Genomic DNA, 13195 nt, shown 5'->3' with positions numbered 1-13195 from the left:
GGCGAGACGGGGCCGCGACCCAGGAAGAGGAAACGCGGCCGGGCTGCCGGGATCCGGGGCGGAGCGGCTCTCGGAGCCTGCCTGGCCCCGGCCCCATCTGCATCCCCGGCCCCATCTGCATCCTCAGCCCCATCCGCATTCCCGTCCCCGTGCCCGTCCGCAGCCCCAGCCCCACCATCTGCATCCCTGTCCCCAGCCTCATCCCCATCCACATCTGCGTCCCCATCCACACATAGCCATCCCCATCCACATCCTCACCTGCATCCCCAGCCCCAACCCCAGCCCCCTCCGTATTCCCGTCCCCAGCCCTGTCCGCAGCCCCAGCCCCATCCATCTGCATCCCTGTCCCCAGCCTCATCCCCATCCACATCCCCAACCTGATCCCCAGTCCCAACCCCATCCCCGTCCGCAACCCCATCCCCATCCATCTGCATCCCCATCCCCAACCTCATCCCCGTCTGCAACCCCATCCATCTGCATCCCCATCCCCAACCTCATCCCCGTCTGCATCCCCAGCCACATCCCCAGCCCCAACCCCATCTGCGTCCCCAGCCCCATCTCCAGCCCCATTCCCATCTGCATCCCCATCGCCATCCCCATCCGCATCCCCAACCCCAGGCCCAGCCCACAGCAGGCTCTCTGCTCTCCTCCAGGCTTTTTCTGGGCACACACATGCTTTTTTTTTTGGCCAACTTTCTGTTATCGCTTCCTATTCAGTGGTTCACGCATGATGCCAAACCATCACCAAAACACTACCTTGTTTTCACATTGTTTCCTTTGGGTTTGGCTCCAATAGCTCTAAGCAGCCCCAGGGTCTCCCCGGGTGGTTGCCCATGGGAAGAAGCACCCTTCCACAACGGGCTTGCACACACTTTGCCTCCTCTTGAGGCATTAAAGCCGCTTACCTACTCAAATCCGGCAAGCAAACTGGGAAATGTTCAGGCACATGCTGAAGGGATGGCAAACACCTCCTCTTGCGCAGGTCAGGGCTGAAATCAGGCCACATAAGTCATGGGTCGATCCAGTCAGTATCTCTTCATCCCCAGGCCAGAGGCTGTGGCTACGTCAGTGAGCTGGAGCAAGTGTGGTGAAATGCCACAACAAGACGGATTAGTGTTACACAGAAGAGTAGAGACAGCAGGGGTTTTTTTTAAAGAAAAAAGCTAATTTATTGGGATCTTTGCATAAGGTAGCACATGCATGGAGGATCAAATCTCTTGAACAGGACGGCTGGTTACTGTCCAGTAAGGTCCTTGTAGCAGCATCTCTAGCTGGAGCAGGCGAGACTCCCCAAGCTTCCACCCACCTGGTCCTGCATCATCACCTGCCTGATCTGTTTTTATTAATTATCTTACCTACAGAACATCTCCTAACTATCTTAAATATATCTTCCGCTTTTACAAACTGCACAGTTCGGGTGACGCTGCAGCAGGAACCACCTGGGGAGGCTGTGGCATGCCCAGATCCTCCCCACAGGGTGTTCATCAGCACATGGAGACATGCAGGTGATGCTTCTCCATTGACTTTAGGCACAGCAGGAGCTCCTGGGGGATCTTCAGGCTTGTCCCAAAGCTGTATCCACCCATCAGATGTTTTCCTTGGAAGGCAGCTGGGAGTTCAGTCCGTGGGTAGGTCCAGTGCCTTGCCACTGCAGGAACGAGCTGGGGAGTACCTGGACCACTCTGGGAGTGGATGTCCGTTGTGTGCTCTGTGTGTGCCGGGGCACAGCCCCGATTCCCGGCCACATCACAGTTATACCTGGGGGGCGAAACTGAATTTTATCCTTCTATCACACTTACAACTTAAATACTATAGCTGTTGTTAGAGCAGACCCTGAGGAATGGGTTGCTTCAGGCAGCTCTGGAGGGTTTCCAAGCAGTCCTGAAGGGTTTCTAGGTTTTTCAGCCTGTTGTGGTGGCCAAGGGACACTTGCCTGTCCTGGCTGCTCCATCCCTGACCCTGGCTTTGTCTTTGCACAAATTAAGGCCAAAAAACTGCGCTGCACTGGGTCAGCAAGTCCACCCTTGCCTGCCTAACCTCAGGCGAGAGGAGGGACAGAGCCTGGTGTCCCAAGAGAGAGGGTGGCGGTGGGAGGGGGCATCTCGGTGGAGGAACAGGGGTAGCACTGGCCCTGATAATTGAGCAGCTCAGGTTTGGTGGAGCAGGGAAGGTACAAAGAGCAGCTCTCCAGACATCCAGCCCAGGGCATTCCCTGCCTGGGCAGGACACTCGGCTCCCTTTGCGTCATTCCTCAGCTGCTGGGAAGGGTGGGTCATGGGTATGGACCACAGCCAAGAGCCTGGGGCACAGGCAGAGAATTTCCTAGAGCCACAGGCTGATGCAAGCTCTCGTGGGAAAATGTGAAATAACCAAGTAGCAAAAGGCACCTGCAGAGTCAGGGCAAGAGTAGTGCAGCAGTGGACGGAGCAGCATGGCAGGGCTTCGGGTCTGTTCTGTTCTGGTGACTGGGGCCAACCGGGGAATTGGCCTGGGGCTTGTGCGGCAGTTCCTGGGGATGCCAAGCCCACCCGCATGGGTCTTTGCAGCTTGTCGGGACCCCAAGGGACAGCGAGTGCAGGTGAGGCTGGGCTGGGATGCAGTGGGTTGCGCTGGGGGACAAAGGGACAGGGCAGCAGGTCGGAGCAGGGAGGGGGTTTGCAAAGGGCTCAAGCTACAGACAGGCACCCACAGCACAGGGCAGCCAGGCTGGGACGGCTATGGGACCAGCTGTGCATGGGATGTGCAGAGGTGACAGTGGCACGTGGAGCATGTGGGAGGCATGGAGCCCCATCCATTGGGAGCAGGGCAGCCAGAGCAGGGTGCTGGGCATGAGGTGGTGCAGGGACAGAGACAGAGCGACACAGGCTTTGCCTGGGAAAGGCTGAGCCTCTGCACAGCCTCTCCTCCCTCGCTGTGCCCACATGGTCCCCTCTCTTGCAGGAGTTACAGAATTTGGCATCCAAGCACCCCAACCTGGTCATCATCCCACTCGGTAGGTGCCCCGAGGTGGGGAGTCCCTCACCCCGGTTCCCCTGGAGAGTGCCCAGGCGCTGCGCACACCTGGGGAGCCCCGCACCATGAGGGAGCTGTGCCAAGGGGCTGGTGCCTGCAGGGACACTGGGCACTGCCATCCCTCCTGCCCATGGCCAGCCCCGAGGCCATGTCCCTGGGGGGACACAAGGGCCTCCAAGTCACCACAGGGGTGTGGGCACTGACCTGCCCTTTGTTGGCTCTGCAGAAGTCACTGACCCTGCCAGCATCAAGGCAGCTGCAGCCAGAGTTGGGGAGCACCTGGGGGGCTCAGGGCTGAACCTCCTCATCAACAATGCTGGAATCACCAAGCTGAACTCACTTGATAATGAGACGCTGGAGAACATGACACGGATTTACACCACCAACACAGTTGGGCCCCTGCTGCTGGGCCAGGTGAGACCCTCAACTGAGCTGGACTGTCCCAGGGGGGCACAAAGAGCTAGTGTGAGAGGGTCCTGCCTCCGCTCTGAGGCCCGATGGGCTCTCGCTCAACAAGAAGCTTGTGGAGCTGCAGGCTGGAGCTCAAGAGCTGGAACCTGGTGGGCTGGGGCAGTGGGAAGAGGAGGGAGGATGCTCTAGTGCTGGTGCCAACGTAGCCGTTGTGGAAGGAGCTGGTCCTCTCCCCTGTGCCACCTCCTGTGTGTGTGCCCCTGTCTTCTCTTTCTCCTCGCAGGCGTTCCTGCCCTTGCTGAAGAAGGCTGCCCAGGGGAGCCCGGGCTCAGCGCTGAGCTGCAGCAAGGCAGCCATCATCAACATGTCCAGCTATGGGGGCTCCATCGCTTCTCCCTCTGGTTGGGATCTGATGCAAATTGTCTCGTACCGCTGCAGCAAGGTACCGCCACGCCATGCTGGGGACAGATTTGCTTCCCCTGCCCTGTCCCTGCTGCGGGGTCTGCATGTGTCCCCTTGCAGCCACCCATCCCCTCCCACGGCCATCCCTGCCCTGTCTCCCCGCAGGCTGCTCTGAACATGCTGACCAAGTGCCAGTCCCTGGGGTACCGGGAGCATGGCATCCTCTGCGCTGCTCTCCACCCTGGCTGGGTGCAAACCGACATGGGGGGCTCCATCGGACAGACGGTAGGAGTTTCACCATGGCGGGTCCAGCAGAGCCCCTCTGCTGATTTTCCAGAGGAGGGAGCTGCTGCCCTGAGCCCCTGACCACGACCTCCCCGCCTGCCCCATCCCTGCCTGGGCACCTCCTCCTGCCCTGGCCCCGGGTGCCTGGTGCTCCCACCCCCTCGCCTCCCCGCTCGGCCCCTCTGCCTCGGGCTGGCGGCTTTCCCCATGCCCTCGAGCGTCTCCTTCCCCTGGCCCCAGCTGCTCCAGGGCAGCCCTTAGCCAGGCTTTGGGCACAGGCTGCCTCCCCTCCTCTGCCCCACAGCCCGCCGTGACAGTGGACGCCAGCGTGCGAGGGATGCTGAACGTGCTCTCCTCCCTTGCTGAGAAGGACACCGGCACCTTCTTGGACTGGCAAGGGAAGGTCGTGCCCTGGTGAGATGCCGGCCTGGCCTCCTGGCAGTGGGGCCCTGTGCTGCTGCTCCCACCTGCCCCACGTCCTCAATAAACCCCTGCCTGAGAGCCACCGGCTCTGCTGTGTGCTGCCAGCTTGCTGGGGCGGCCCCGCTCCTTATCCCAGGGTGTGCGGTGCCTGCGGCCCCCCACCCAACCCACGGCTGTCGCTGGCATCCCCACAAGTGCCAGCCCGTGGGTCCCGTGGCACCGTGACCACCCTCTGGAGAAGTCCCCTTCGGGAGGCACCAGAGCCGGAGCAGAGCCCCTCTCCCAGGAGGGAGGTTGCCCCTGCGGGGTCAGGGCAGCCCTGGGGCCATGTAGGTGCTGCTCTGTCCTGGAGAGGCTCAAGGGGCTGGGGATCGCAGGGATCAGCCACCCTCTCCCCTCATTCAGGAGATGCTCGGTCGCAGGCAGGACAGACGGACGCATGGTGCTTGGGCAGTGCGCAGGGAGCGTGTGCCAGGCTCGGCCAGGGGGTTTGAGGCTGGGGGTGCAGAGACAGAGCAGAAAGGCATCAGCGGCATTTACAGAGGCTGGGGGTACAGGGGGACTGCAGGGCTGCGTGGGGGCTGGGGAAGGGGAGAGAAGCTGCTTCCAAAGCCCTTCCCCTCTTCCTGGCAGCGCAGGGTGAGCTGAGGACGAGTGAGCGGGGTGACCATGCAGAGGGGTGAGCCGGGGAGCAGGAGGCTGCGGCATGGGCAAGAGGCGCCATCCATCCGTCTGTCACCAAGGCAGGGTGTTCCCTTCCCAGTCAAGGAAGGCTCCAGAGGTGTCCTGTGAGAGGCTGGCCAGCACTGTCAGGATGCCCTGCACACTGTGCTCCACCGTCAGGGGTGCCTGCAGAAGAGGACAAGGCACAGCGTCACTGCAGACCGGAGGCTGCATGGCCTGGGGATCAGCACCCACGGTGCTCATGGGAGTATTTTTCCTTACTGCCACCCCCCCGTTCTCCGTTCTGGGTGGGGGGACAGGGCTGGCTATCCCGTGCACTTGGCATCTTCCAGCTTGCTGCCTGCTCCCTGCCTGCTCTGCCCCAGAGGATGGTACTGGCAGCCCACAGCATCACACAACATCCCCTGCCCCAAGTGCCCCTGTCGTGCCCGAGAGTTGGGGGAACAGTGGGGGTCCTGCTGACCCTCCCCTGCACAGCCCAGTACCTTCTCCGTCCCCATGTCAGTCTTCACCCAGCCAGGATGGATGGCCACGCACAAGATCCCCTTGTCTTGGAGCTCTGCAGCCATGCACCTCGTCACCATGTTCTGGGCAGCCTGGAAGAGGCACCACCGTGCCAGCACAATTCGGGGCATGGGTGGGCAGGAGCGGGGGACATTTCCCAGCCAGAAAATGGCTGTGGAGGTGGGAAATGGGACTTGACCCTGGGGTAAAGCATCGGCACAACCTGCCTGAAAGGCTCAGTCCCAGGTGTAACTGGTCTCGCTCTCCATGCTTACGCTTGGGAGAACCAGGCAGGGGGTGGGTGGCCTGGGGCAGGTGGGTGCCCCCATGGGCTCCCCTCTCCACAGGCATGGTGCACAGCAGAGCATCCCCAGCGCCTCACCTGGCACCTCACCTTGCTGGCACGGTACGGGTACATGGGGGCCTCTGGCACCCCGAGGCACAGCCCGATGGAGCCCAGTTTGGTGGAGATGTTGATGACCGCGGCCCTGCTGCAGCTCAGCCCCTCCTTCCCCGCGCCCTTTGCTGCCTTCTCCAGGAGTGGCAGAAATTCCTGACGCAAAGACACCAACGCTCTGTTAATACATGACAAGCCCCGAGCTTGAGGACAGCCCTGGAGGTCTCTGTCAGACCGCGGATGAGCAGCTGGACAGACATCCCCAGCAGAAGGGCAGAGGATGGGGAGGACTCCCCAGGGAGGGGCCAGGCTCCTGCCTTTCCCCAGGAAAGGAGCAAGCTGGCACAGCCAGCCCGGGGTGGGCAGGAGCTTCAGCTGGGGAGGAGAGAAACATGGGAGATGCTGGGGCTGAGCTGAGCTGCCTCCCTGCTCCTCTAGGTGGGCAGAGGAGCCCCGTGGTCCTGGTCTTGCCCCCATCAGTCTGCCTCGTTTGAGAGAGTGAGAATCCACCCAGCTGAGGTCACCTTTGCCATGGGGAACATCTCCCCAGGCAGGAGAAACCCAAAAGGTCCACATGTACCTTGGTAACCTGAACTGGCCCGACCACATTGGTGGCGAACGCAGAGAGCATCTCCCGCGAATCCAGAGAGCGCAGTGTGGCGTGCGAGCTGACACCCGCGTTGTTGATGAGCAGGTTCAAGCCCCAGTCCTTCAGATGAGACCCCACAGCCCGCACGGCGCCTCGGATGCTGGGCAAGTTCACTGCGTCTGCCGGGGCAAAAAGCAAAGTGGAGGAGAGCTCCAGCGAGTCACACAGCATCCACTGGAAAGTGTGCTGTGGCTCGAATGGCTCTCTTTAAACCAGCATTATCCAGAAAGGACCAGGTTTAGCAGGTCAGGGTGTTAAGCACATTGAAATGAGCAGCAGTTTGTCCTCACCTCTTGGCTTCACAGCCTTAGCTGAATTAAACCTTGATTCAGCTCCTTTTTGGTCATATGGAGGCTACTGGTAACAAGAACTTAGCTGTATTTGCTTTTTGTATTCAGGGAATTTATGATTGCACAAGGGATGCTCGGTGCTTGCACACTGAGGCTCCCGCTTTTATTTCCACCAGGAGACAATGCAGCTAGATGGGCACATTTTAAGGATAGACACCATCTTTGGGGAAACAACCTGACTACACTCCTCAAATCCTTCTGTATTGCACAGCAGCTATGGGGGCTGTTACCATAGGGGGGGACCCATTCATTTTATTGTTGAATTACATGAAGATCTTTTCTGGTTGATCTGACTGATCATTTAGAGCTATCTTTGCCTTTTTTTAACAATTTGTGCTTAAATTCACCTTCCACAGCACAACTTCCCATAGCTTTGCAGCCATTTGTATGCAAAAGTCCTTCCTTTTTTCTTTTCTTTTTCTTTCAGATTTTTTTTGCTTCCCATTGTTACCAATGAGGATTTGGAGCTGACAGATGAGCTGAGGTGAGTACAAGTAATAAAATATTTGGGATATAACCTGCAATATTTGTTTGCATGCTCTGAGTCTGAACTTCCCCATCTCTACAGCATGGCTGCTCTGGCCAAACTGGGGGGGACAAGCCCTCTGAAGCAACCAGAAACAATTGAAATTGTGCTAACAGGGAAGTATTTCCAGTGCCTTTTTCTTCACATAAATATTGGTATCTTTTGGAAAATCTGCCACGCTTTAATTGCAGGATTTTTTTTGGCTAAAGCAATAGGAATGGTATTTTTTAAGTTTGTGTTCTGCTTTTGGGTTTGCTTGTTAGGATGTGCATCCCCTACCGGGTGCTCACCCCACTGAAGTGGCCATTGTTGATTTAAAAGGGGTCATCTAAACACCTTCAGGATCTGAAATGGGCTGGTTAGGCCAACATTAAACTTTATATATTGCCTTTCAATATCCCAAGTACACCACCGAGCTCTTAAGAACCATGAATATTCACGCGTATGAGCATGTTGGAATGTGCCTTTCCTCCCTGTGCACAGTTCTGCGCACATTTTTTGCAGGTGCTAATCTGATGAGCCTGATGGGTGGGGGGGATCGCAGAGCTAGATTTCTTTTTTGCAATACTTTGGCCCCTGAGCTGTGTTTCTGTTCTCATGCTTAGACAAGACTGACTTAGCAAAGGTTTGCAAGGCTGAAGACTCCCTTCTTGGAGTATTTTGTACACTGATGAGCAGAAGAACAATCCTTTTTCCTGATGTTTTTAACTCTCCTGGTGTCTTTATGGTGGTAAGCAAGTATTTGAGCGGCCTGGCACTTGTTACCACCTTGCCTTGTGCAGCATGGACCTTCGCAGAGGTATCATGAAAACATTCTGGGGGAATTTGATGAGATAATCTGCTGTGGAGCTGCCGTACATGAGGGGATGGAGCCTTGGGATTTAAGAGGACATGCATGGCCAGCTGCAGGACATATCACAGGGTGCTTTTTATAATGCATAATGATCGGAGTTCAAGGCTCCATCACTCCACCACATGTGAGGGATCTTTCAGTTGCTTTGGTGAATGATTAACTGCTCTGTTTGGACTAGCTGAGTCATTGCTCCAAGGGGCCAGGCATGTGGAACCAGCACGTTTCCAGTGCTAGGCCAGCCAAATTTGCTGAAAGAACAAACTCTTGTCTCCTTGGAAGAAATAAGAGGATAAGGATGAGAAAGAAAGAAAGAGGGAGAGAAGGAAAGGAAGCAACAGGTCTGAAGCATTTTGGAGTTAATTTATAACTTTCCTTTCTGAAAAGTGCATTCCTGTTACTGGTTTGAAGCCAACCTTTCCTGAAGATGGAGAAAGCCAGCCTGAAGCAGCTCCTCTTTTTTTAAAAAAATACTTCATTGTTGTTGGATTTTTCCCACCTTTTTAGCTTATTTGGGGACTTTATTGATAATCTGGGTTTTGGGGTGTATGTATTTTAGTAAAGGCTGTTTATTTAGTGGTCAGCCCCTTGAGATGTCCCTTTTATGTTGGCCATGCTTTGGTGAGAAAGTAAGCATGCTCTTCCCATCACATACTAGGAGCTGGGGCTCACAGGTGATTTTAAAGATGCTATTGTGTATCACAGAGAAGGTGGTCTACTTTAATAATCTATTTAATAGTAAGAGAGCGATTTGCTGCCTCTTTTTGGTAAAGCCTGACCTCAGGAATGCCTTCTTTGCTAAGAAATGCTAAAAATTTACTTGAACTTTTCAAAAAACAAATAGGTAGGTAGAGACTGATATGGTCTTTGCATTGCCTTGATTCCGTTTTCTTATTATTGGCTCTAAGGAAATACTCAGAAGTATTTAGAAACTCCAGCTGCTTCCCACTTCACTCATTACAGCAATCGCAATTCTGGTACAAATGCTTCCCCAAAACGCTTCTTTTGGGTTTGGATGGCTTTTTGGACCAACTCTTCTTAAAAAAAAAGTGGCTGTGAGAAGCCCCTGCTCTCTCAGAGAGCGCAGTCTGCCTCCTCAAGACACATCTGCAGGACACCACCTTCCTCAGCCTGGTGCTCCTTATCTCCCCATGTTTCACCCCAATGCTGTCCACCCAGCGAACCCCCATCCCTGCTCAGCACCCTGGAAGCTTCCTGCCTGCGAATACCTCAACTTTGGCAAAACCAAACGCTGCCCTGGCTGCTCTCCCTTTTCTCCCCCAAGTCCCTGTGCTGTCCAGGTCCATTTGCCACCTTCTCCTGCTGCTCCCCACCGCTGCTGACAAAGGTCACCAAATCTGGACCACCTCCATGGGAGCAGGGAAAGGACGAAAGGACATCTCCCCAGTCCAGGCTGCGGACATCCCGAACTGCAGCATGCCTCTGGGTCTGAGCATCAACCTGGGATACCAACACCACCACGAGGCCAGATTTCCCATATGCATCCTTTCAGCCAATTTCTTTTCTCCTTTTTTTACCTGCAGTGAAGGAAATGCCAATCATGGCCACCTCCAAGCAGACTCCAAACCAACCCTCCTACTTAGGAACCATTCAGTAAGTTTGCTTGCTCTGCCCTGCCTTGCTTCGCTTTGCGAACCTGCATGTCCCAGCCCAAGACTCAGGCAGTGTATTTAGCATCTTTGGGAACAGAGGTCATGCCTTTCTCATGAAACTTGCTTGGGTGAGGTGTCCAGACCCACCTCTGCCTGCCTCTGAAGCCAGTTTGACTGCTTCCAGCCAGCGGGCATCTCTGCTTGGAGGGGGAAGCCTGCCCATATGTGCACTGCTCCCTCCCCACCTGGCAGGGCTGGAGCTGCCTGACTGCCAGTGTTAAGGCAGGCTGCCCAACAAAGCTGCCCCCAGTCCCGTCCCTGAAGCGAGCGGAGGGCTAGAAGCAATGCTGGGTGCAACGAGGGAGATGATTGCTCCATACCTAGCTGGACCAGTTTGATGCTGGGGTGCTGGGCAGCTAATTCTTGCAGGGCCTGGAAATAAAGTGATGGAACAAGGGAGGAGGTTAGAAGTCACCAGTGGCACAACCAGGTCTCCCACCCCTGCTCCCAGGTCACCCCAGCAGCAGCCAGGCCAGGGTGCCTTTGCTTTTGTTGGGGAAAGTGTGTGGGGCCATTCCCCACAGACGGGGCAGGGCAGCATCCCCGCAGCCGGCAAGAGAAGGGTGCTGCTGGGCTCAGGCGCTGCCCCCCGTCCTGGGTGATCCCAGCATGGAGAAGGGGTTGACCAGCCATTGGCACAGCCAGGAGTGAGGGCTGAGGACATGGGCACCATGTCTGCCCCTCCAGCCTCATCCCACCTGGCTGGGTTGGGCACCGCCATAGCTGCGGGGCTGGGGAGGTTATGAGACCCCACCAGAGCACTCCTGCCCCGCTGCCGGACCACCCAGCCAGGGCGAGATCCGGCAGCGAGCCGGCAGGGCTGCGGGGACCACCAATTTCTTTCACCCGCCTGGCTCGGGATCATCCCTGTGCCCTGCACCCGCACTGACCTTCCCTCTCGGACTCTCGGGGTCACGGCAGGTGGCAAAGATGTGCTGGGGGGGCCGGGGGCTGGCGGCGAGCTGCCTCACGAGCTCCAGCCCAATGCCCCGGTTGGACCCCGTCACTAGGACGCTCCGAGCCAGTGCAGCCATCTCTGCGGCCTCCGCGCCAGGCTGTGACACACGGCAGGACTGCCGCCTGCTCGGCGTGAAGAGGAGCTGGGCACAGCCCAGGGTGTGGCTCTGGGCGCCCACGGGGACGGTGACGGTGCCAGCATCAGCCCTGGCCCCTGGCCCCTCGCTTGCTCCAGGCAGAGCCAGGGTCCCAGGGTGGACCAAGGGCTCCCCGCCATTTCAGCACATGAGGCTGCATGTCTCCTGCATCATCCAGTTCCCCACTGCTTCACTCTTCTAAAGCCCCAGCTCCCAGAGTCCCACAGGAGAAGGGTCACCTCTACCACAGGCTTGGAAGAGCCCTTGGAAACACCACCGAGAAAAGGAAAACAGGTCCAAATCTGGCTGTGGCTGCTGATGTCCCAGTTTGGGATGGCTGAACCCAGGGATGCTAATCCAAAGCCCAGCCTGGAAAGTGCAGGGAGGGTGTTTCTAACACTGCAGGCTCAACTCGCACCAATGCTTTCACCCAGAGCACCCAGGAGCCAGCAGAGAAGACCCCCAGCTCCCTGCACCTCTACCTGCGGGCTGCTGGGGCTCCATGCTCATGGCCACCACCCTTCTCCTTGCTGGAGGACAATGCTGGGTGCTTATCAGCCCAAGAGATGCCTGCAAAGCCAAGGCTCCTGCAGCCCAGACCAGCCCGGGGGCATGGATTTTTAAGAGGCAGAAGCGAGCTGAAAGAAACCAAGAGCTGCCGTGTAAAAAGCCTCAGCACAAACAGAAGAATTGGGGCAACCTGAATTTAAGGTGGGGGAGGAAGTAAGAGGAAAGTAGCAGGGATGGGTCCATCACATCTGGATGTGCCGAAAGGGACACATGTGTTGCCCAGCCTCGCTTAGCCTGGCAGAAGAGACAGAGCTGACTATTCCCTGAGTATTTGAGTGGTTCCACGTCTGGCAATCACCAAATAAATACTTAGGCCAGCAGCTGAGAGATGGTGAAGGCGCTCCAAGTTTGGAAGATGTGCTTTCAGTGACACGAGCATGGAGAGGAGGAAGCAGTGATGTTTCCTTCCATCTTGGTGAGTAGACTACGGCCCTCATGAGAGGTAAGCGTGCTGGGCGTGGATTTGGATGGTGTTAGACTCAGACCCGCTGTAGCAGGCGTTATTGAGGGTGTACTCACCTGCGCAAGCAATTGCACTGTACAGACTTGCCCACTCCTGCTGCTATCTGCAAGCAGCATCCAGAACAGAGTTCCCATTAGAAACCAACAAGACTGGAGTTTCCTCTTTTCCTTCCAGGCTCCTTGGGAAGGAGACAACAGACACAAGCAGAGAAGGCTGCAGCACAAGGAATGGTGGGAATGGCTGCAGGCCAGCACTGAGCGGGGGGAGGTGAGCAGCAAGCGACCTTTGGAAAGGGCTAACTGATGGCAACCAAGGCCAAGAAGGGCAGCAGCACAGACATGCTCATGGCTCAGGAACCACAGCCTGGGGACAGAAGGGGTGCTCTGGGGAAGAGATGAGACCAAGCTATAAGATCCCAATGCTGTGGAGGCACCTGGGGACCATTCAGGTTGGAGAGGACCTGGGAGGACTCTACTCCAAGCCCCCTCAGGAGGAGCAAGGTCAGCAATGACTTCAGATCAAGCTGCCCAGGGCTTGAACCAGACCTCAAAAACCTCTAGGGACCCTGCAGTCTCCCTGGATGCCTGTTTCAATGCTTGACTGTCCTTACACTGAACTTTTTGTCAATGTGGCACCTCCCCTGTGTGCGTGCTGTGCCTCTTGGCCTTGGACTGCATGCCTCTACCCCATCAAGTCTCTGACTGCATGACCAGAGTATGTTTGCCATGTAGTGAACACCCCCCCCCATCTCTTAGCCATGACCTTGTCCCCTCAGACCCATGCAAAGGCCCCAGCAGGGAAGCCCACAGGGCTCTGGTCACCACTCCAGCAGCTCCCTCACCCACCATCCCCAGCCAGCTCCCCCCCCCCCCCCCCATCCCCTTCTTGGCCTGAGCCTTTTA

At 56.9% G+C, this 13195-nt stretch overlaps 2 protein-coding genes across 2 annotated transcripts; one reads left to right on the top strand and one right to left on the bottom strand.

The window, feature by feature from the left end:
• The first annotated feature begins 2350 nt into the window (after window positions 1-2350).
• LOC115345728 (C-factor-like) lies at window positions 2351-4610 on the top strand. The gene is made up of 6 exons (XM_030025033.2): window positions 2351-2578; window positions 2941-2992; window positions 3239-3426; window positions 3707-3865; window positions 3991-4110; window positions 4415-4610. Exons 1-6 carry the CDS (start codon window positions 2432-2434, stop codon window positions 4526-4528), a joined length of 780 nt encoding a protein of 259 aa, XP_029880893.1. The 5' UTR covers window positions 2351-2431; the 3' UTR covers window positions 4529-4610.
• Window positions 4611-5268: 658 nt separating this feature from the next.
• Window positions 5269-11325, bottom strand: LOC115345736 (C-factor-like). Its single transcript, XM_030025044.1, has 6 exons — window positions 11057-11325; window positions 10487-10538; window positions 6699-6886; window positions 6116-6274; window positions 5703-5813; window positions 5269-5382 (listed from the first exon to the last, which is right to left on the bottom strand). The coding sequence occupies exons 1-6, from the start codon at window positions 11198-11200 to the stop codon at window positions 5269-5271; spliced, it is 768 nt and encodes a 255-aa protein (XP_029880904.1). The 5' UTR covers window positions 11201-11325.
• Between the last annotated feature and the right edge of the window lie 1870 nt (window positions 11326-13195).

The sequence above is a fragment of the Aquila chrysaetos genome, chromosome 9 (genome assembly GCF_900496995.4).
Source record: "Aquila chrysaetos chrysaetos chromosome 9, bAquChr1.4, whole genome shotgun sequence".
Taxonomy (NCBI): Eukaryota; Metazoa; Chordata; class Aves; order Accipitriformes; family Accipitridae; genus Aquila; species Aquila chrysaetos.
The sequence above is the reverse complement of the archived record's forward strand: the minus strand, read 5'-3'. Positions and strand labels throughout refer to the sequence as shown.

What these genes read in the sequence shown, in the direction of transcription:
- LOC115345728 (XM_030025033.2), top strand. Translation starts at nt 2,432, where the DNA reads ATGGCAGGGCTTCGGGTCTGTTCTGTTCTGGTGACTGGGGCCAACCGG. An exon ending in CCAAGGGACAGCGAGTGCAG is followed by an intron (nt 2,579 to 2,940) that starts GTGAGGCTGGGC and finishes CCTCTCTTGCAG; the next exon opens with GAGTTACAGAATTTGGCATC. An exon ending in TCTCGTACCGCTGCAGCAAG is followed by an intron (nt 3,866 to 3,990) that starts GTACCGCCACGC and finishes GTCTCCCCGCAG; the next exon opens with GCTGCTCTGAACATGCTGAC.
- LOC115345736 (XM_030025044.1), bottom strand. Translation starts at nt 11,200, where the DNA reads ATGGCTGCACTGGCTCGGAGCGTCCTAGTGACGGGGTCCAACCGGGGC. An exon ending in CCGAGAGTCCGAGAGGGAAG is followed by an intron (nt 10,539 to 11,056) that starts GTCAGTGCGGGT and finishes CTTTATTTCCAG; the next exon opens with GCCCTGCAAGAATTAGCTGC. An exon ending in ACCCGTACCGTGCCAGCAAG is followed by an intron (nt 5,814 to 6,115) that starts GTGAGGTGCCAG and finishes TGCCTCTTCCAG; the next exon opens with GCTGCCCAGAACATGGTGAC.